The sequence below is a fragment of the Nicotiana tabacum genome, chromosome 8 (assembly GCF_000715075.1).
Source record: "Nicotiana tabacum cultivar K326 chromosome 8, ASM71507v2, whole genome shotgun sequence".
In the NCBI taxonomy this organism is placed as follows: Eukaryota; Viridiplantae; Streptophyta; class Magnoliopsida; order Solanales; family Solanaceae; genus Nicotiana; species Nicotiana tabacum.
The window spans coordinates 130,621,618-130,628,041 of NC_134087.1; the positions used below are offsets into that span (position 1 = coordinate 130,621,618).

The 6,424-nt window shown below is 38.3% G+C and overlaps 1 protein-coding gene across 1 annotated transcript; it reads right to left on the reverse strand.

The window, feature by feature from the left end:
- Positions 1–5,612: 5,612 nt before the first annotated feature.
- On the reverse strand, positions 5,613–5,966 carry LOC142163310 (uncharacterized). The gene has a single exon (XM_075220583.1). The coding sequence runs from the start codon at positions 5,964–5,966 to the stop codon at positions 5,613–5,615; it is 354 nt and encodes a 117-aa protein (XP_075076684.1).
- Positions 5,967–6,424: the final 458 nt, after the last annotated feature.

Genomic DNA, 6,424 nt, shown 5'->3' on the forward strand with positions numbered 1-6,424 from the left:
TAATTTTATTCTCCCTCTACCGTCTCTCCCTCATCCATTTTTTTCGACGAGGCAAAAGGAGAGGTTATAGCCACAAACCTCTTGGAATTCAAGGTTCTGTGACTCCAATGAGAACCAATACTTGATTAGGTTAGAGAAAAGGTAGTGGGTTGTTGGGAATCTTTCTTAGGGTTTGGACTAGCTGGTATAGGGCTCGTAGACTCTGTCATCGATGCTTCAATAAATGAAGACATAGTGGGGACGATACATAGAACATTTGTGGCTTCGAGATTCTCAGACATGGTTGAGTGTAGTGAGAGTTTATGGAAAAAGAAAGTGTTTGGCTGTTGAGAGAAAAAGGGAAATTTTGGATTTTGATGTGAACAATTATGAGAGTGACAATATTTGGATTTATTTAAAGAGGGTGAGGGACCGGTTAGGGACGGATATTGATTTTTCTTTGGTAGTCGAGTCATTTCATAACGGGTAGGATGCTTGGGTTCTAAAGAGGGTAAAAAGGAGAAACTGACATTTTTATGACGCGGCACCATTTTTAGTCTTTAAAAAGTTGTGCATGAGAGTACAAAAGAACTACTAACCTGTGTCAAGGGAACCAGGTTCCCTGATAGATATTGTAATATGAGCCTCATCCTTTTACCAAGATGCAATACTATTAGCTTCTTGTTTGCTCTATAATCACCATGCGTCTACTTGTAACGGTTTAGAAATGAGTTTTACCTTCCCATAAAATGCTTTTTAGCTATTTTACCTGTTCATTTCTTTCATAGCCAATCATCAAGGGACCAGGTCCTCAACTTGATTTTATCAACCCCAGTTCCAAACGATTCTTTTCAAAGTGCTCTCTGCTCAGCTTTGGTGAAGATATTTGCAATTTGATCTTCTGTATTACAAAACTTCTTGCAGATAAGCCCTTTTTCAACATTATCGCTGAGAAAATGATGTCTCACATCAATTTGCTTTGTTATTTTATGTTGAACTGGATTATTTGCCGTGTTGAGAGCCTTGGTGTTGTTATACAGTAATGGCAAACAATTAGAAACATACCAAAATCTTCTAGTTGCTACTTGATCCACAACAGTTGAGCATATCAAGAGGTAGCCACCACATACTCAGTTTCTGCAGTTGAAAGATCCACTGAGTTTTATTTTCTTATACCCCATGAAATTAGACACGTTCCTAGAAAGTGTGTCATGATAGAAGTATTTTTCCTTTCCACTAGATAACCAGCGTAATCAGCATCAGCATACCCGATCTAGTCAAAATTGTCTCTTGAGAGATAGTAGAGAACCATGTCTTGCATTCCTTTGAGATACCTCATTATTCTCTTGGCAGCCTTCAGATGAGATTCTTTTAAATTAGATTGAAACCTGGCACACAGTCCCACACTAAAAATAATATCTAGTCTTCTTTCTATGAGATATAAGAGTGACCCAATGATACCTCTCTATATGGTCTCGTTCACAAGAGAACCAGGTTCATCTATGTCTAGACGAGTGGCAGTGGCAATAGGGGTATCAATGACCTTTGAATTTTCCATCTCAAATCTCTTTAGAAGCTTTTTGATGTATTTCTGCTGACTTATCATTGTGCCATTTTGAGTTTGCTTAATTTGTAGACCTAAGAACAAATTTAATTTCTACATCATGCTCATATCGAACTCGCTTCCCATGAGCCTTGCAAACTCTTCACACAAAGAATCATATGTTGCACCAAAGATGATGTTGTCAAAATAGACTTGCACGATGAGCATGTTCCTCCCTCGTTTCTTTAGAAATGAGGTGTTGTCGATCTTTCCTCTTGTAAAGTCATTTTCAAGGAGAAATTTGGACAACCTTTCATACCATGCACGAGGAGCCTACTTCAGCCCATATAAAGCCTTGTCAATTTGGAATACATGCTCAGGGTGCTCATGACATTCAAAGCCAGGTCGTTGCTTGACGAAGACTTCTTCCTTTAGAAAACCACTCAGAAATGCACTTTTGACATTCATTTGGAAAATTTTGAATTCCATATGAGATGTAAAGGCGATGAGGATTCTGATGTCCTCCATTCAAGCAACTGGAGCAAAAGTTTCATCAGAATCAATCCCTTCTTCTTAATTGTAGCCTTGAATTACTAGACTTGCCTTGTTCTTTATTGTGTTTGCAAACTCATCAAGTTTGTTTCTAAATACCCACATTGTTCCTATAATAGTTCTATCAGCAGGTCAAGGAACCGGGTCTCATACACTGTTCCTTTCAATTTGATGGAGTTCATCTTGCATAGTCGTAATCCAGTTAGCATCTTTCAATGCTTCCTCGATATTTTTGGGCCTAATTTGAGAGAGAAAGGCTGAGAAGGCAAGTGAGTTTCTTGATTTTAATCTAGTTTGAATCCTTGAGTTAAGAGGAGTTATCACGTTTTGAAAAAGATGTGAATTTTTGTGCTTCCAGTTAGACACTTGAATCTCATTCTGAGAGGGTCTAGGTACTTCTGAATGTGATACTTGGTTGATGTGAGTTCCGCTTCGCAGCTCAGCATTTGGGGTTCATTGGACAACATCAACAACTATGTTCTCATCTTCAGTTGTTGTGATTGAGCAACTAGGTTCCTTCATATGAGTTGGAGATGCAACTACACCATCATCATTTGATTCCTTGATGTGACTCATCATGTCAGTCTTTCCATTTGCCATGCCAATGACTTCACCAGGAATAATTGACTACTCTCCGTCTTGATTAATATTATCATGTGAATCTTTCCCACATAGGTGGTGAGATTCATTAAAGATCACATGTATGCTTTCTTCAACACATTGAGTTCTTTTGTTGGAGGCTTTGCTTTGTGATGAATAGTCTAGAAAGATTCCTTCATCACTTTAGGCATCAAATTTTCCAAGTGCTTCCTTACCATTGTTGAGGAAAAAACATTTGCAGCCAAATGTCCTTACATGTTGACAGCTTGGCTTTCCTCCCCTTCAACAGTTCATACGGGGTTTGTTTTCAAAAGGGACCTGATCATGCACATGTTCACCAAGTAGCATGTAGTATTGACTACTTCTACCCAGAAACTTTTTGCAATGCCACTGTCAATCAACATTGTTCTTGCTATATCTTCAAGAGTCCTATTCTTCCTCTCCACAACACATTTTTGTTGAGGTCTTCTTGGATCTGAAAAATTATGACATGACATTTTCAGCACAAAATTTGTCAAATTTTGCATTGTCAAATTTTATACCGTGATCAGATCATATACACACTATATTATGGCTCATCTCCATTTGGATCTTCTTCACAAATGCAGCAAAATACTGGAAAAGTTTCATCCTTGGTTCTGAGGAATAGGGTCCGGTGAATCTGGAATAATTGTCCACTAGAACAAAAATGTACTTTTTTCCTCCTCTACTTGGCACCCTCATAGGTCCACACAGATCCATATGGAGGAGATAAAGTGGCCTTGATGTACTAACTTCATTTTTGGGCTTGAAGGAGGATTTGACTTGCTTTTCTTTTACGCATGGATCACACACCTTGTGATCTTTGAAGCTTGACTTGGGCAGGCCACGAACCAGGTCCTTCCTGACCAATTTGTTCAGTAACATAAAACTTGCATGACCCAATTTTTTGTGCCATAGTTCCGCATCATCACCAAATGCACTCAGAAAAGTGAGATCCCCATTTTGTAAGGACTCAAAATCAGCAACATAGATGTTTTTGTATCTTTTAGCCACCAGGACCATTTCACCAATCACAAGATTTGTGACTGTGCATGTTTTTGACACAAATTCCACCATGTTTCCTTTGTCGGAGATTTGGGAAGCACCCAATAAGCTGTACTTTAAGTCGTTCACATAATGCACATTTTTTATTGAATGAGTGAGAGACTTCTCAATTCTTCCTACTCCTAGAATGTATCTCTTTTTTCCATTTCCAAAGGACATACTCCCTCCTTGCAGGGATTTGAGTGAAAGGAAATCATTGGTGCTTCTAGTCATGTGCTTAGAACAACCACTGTCCATATACCATATTTGGTTGCTCCCTTTCACTGCTCCCTACACAAGGAAATCAAGGATTAGACATAGGAACCCAAACAAGTTTGGGTCTCTTGAAGTGAGGAAAAAAGGTGAATTAAGGTTCTTTTGTTACAAGCAGGCATCACCCATTTTTTATATGAGGGACTAGGTTCTTTAGCAGTAGTCACTTTTTTCAGCAAAAACTTTATTTTCCTATTAGGATTGAAATCTAGCTTTACATGTATCTTTAAAATGCTTAGTGTTACCACCATGAGTGCAAAGCTAGTTATTAGGGACAATAACGTACTTGCTATGAGGGTTGTAAGGAGACTTTTCCCTTTGGAACCCGATTCCCTTCATGTTTTCCGAATTGTTCTTATACATGGCGGTGATAGCATCAGAGGACCAGGTCCACTTAAGTGATATTTCTAAGTTATTCTTACCTCGCCTAGATATTCCTGAAGTTGTCTGTTACTCTCAAGTTCAGCATACAAACTAAATTTCACTAATTTTAGCTCATTTTCAAGCCTAAGATGTTCCTCACTTGCAACTTCCTTTCCCTTTTGACCGATCTCATGCCTACCTTCCCGCATTAGTTCCTCAATTGTTTCCTTTAGGTCCACAAATACTACTAATAAGTCATATCTCTCATATTCTGTGTTTGCAATCTTTTCAGTTAAAACATCTTTTTCCTTTTTTTAAACATTCAATGGTCTCTTTTAGATCGACCACAACAACCACTAGATCATCTCTCTCATGTTCTACTTTACCTAGTTCTACAGTTATTGCATTTTTATCATTTATAAGACTATGATAAGCATCAATTAAAGCATTTTCCAAAGATATAAGCTTTTATGAGAGTAAGAATCAAATTTCTTTGAACGTATACAAAGTTTACCTCATCATCATCATCATCGTCGTCGTCATCAGATTTTTCCATATGGCAAAGATAGAGTCATATTCAGCTGCTTTACATTCTACTTCCATCATGGAGCTATAACCTTATTCATCATCTTCTCCAGAATCATCTCCTCTAGATTCGCTGGAGGAGTCTCCCCATACAGCAAGAGATTGTTTTACAATATTGTTAACGACATCTTTTCTCTTGAATCTTTTGTTAGGAACCGGGTTCCTCTTGGCTGCTTTTTTGGTGTTGTGTTTATACTGTTCTTGCTTGAGGAGAGGGTAATCCTTGATGAAGTGTCCTAGATTCCTGCACTTATGACACAAGTCATAGTTTCTTGGCTTACTGGAGTAGCCCCTTTTTGGAATACCTCCATTTTTGCGAACCATTTTCTGAAATCTCCTTTCTAGGTTAGCCATATCCGCATCCTCACCACTTGAGTCATTGTTATCTATCTTGAGGACCACGTTCTTCTCTCTTTTGGGCTCTCTTCTCTCATTATCCTTCTTCTTCTTCATTTCATAAGTTTTTAGATTACCAATGAGTTCATAAAATTGTCAGCTTTTGCAGGTCCTTTGCCTCAATGATGGCATTTACTTTGCTTTCCTAGGAACCAAGTAATACACTAAGCATTTTCCTGACAATTGTGTTCCTTGGAATGATTCCTCCCAGAGAGTGAAACTCATTGATGATAGAGGTGAAACGAGTGGGCATGTCCTAAATGGACTCATCATCCTTTATCCTAAAGAGCTCATATTCAGTGGTTTGCATATCAATCTTCGATTGTTTGACTTGAGTTGTCCCTTCATGTGCTATTTTGAGATCTTCACATATCTCCTTGGCAGATTGACAGGCTGAAAAACTATTGTACTCATCTGGTCCAATACCACAGACGAGGATTTTTTTTACTCGAAAGTTTTTCTCTATAGCCTTGCGGTCAGCATCGTTGTAATCCTTTCTTGTTTTGAGAACTTTCACTGCTGGTTCACCAAGGATCTCCGTATGAAAGAAGGGGCCATCGTAGATAACATCCCATAGCTCTGAATCTTCATCTATGATAAAATCATGCATACTTGTCTTCTACCATCTGTAGTATTGGCCATTGAATCTTGGTGGCATGTTGGTAGATTAACCTTCTTCAAAGTTTGATGCAGCAGCCATGAGGATCCTTTCTAGGTGTTAGCCTGATAGAAAGAATCTACTCAAATACCAATTGATAGAAACTAAGGGTTCACCAAACTATATAGAGAACCAGGTTCACTATTAGTTCCCATAGAGACACACACAGTAGTAAATAAATAACACAATAGTGTTTTATGTGAAAAATTCTCAGCTCACAGGACTAGAAACCATGACCTACCCTCGTAGGACTTCAACTTCACTACTGAGCAAACTTCAGATTACAAACTATTGTAACCTAGGAATTAACCACCCAATCCCTCACTAACTTGTAATAACATTATCACAAGCCCCTTTTCAATAACTCTATTACAAAGCTTACAACTCGACTAACTCTAGCTAAGAAACAA

What these genes read in the sequence shown, in the direction of transcription:
- LOC142163310 (XM_075220583.1), bottom strand. Translation starts at nt 5,966, where the DNA reads ATGCATGATTTTATCATAGATGAAGATTCAGAGCTATGGGATGTTATC.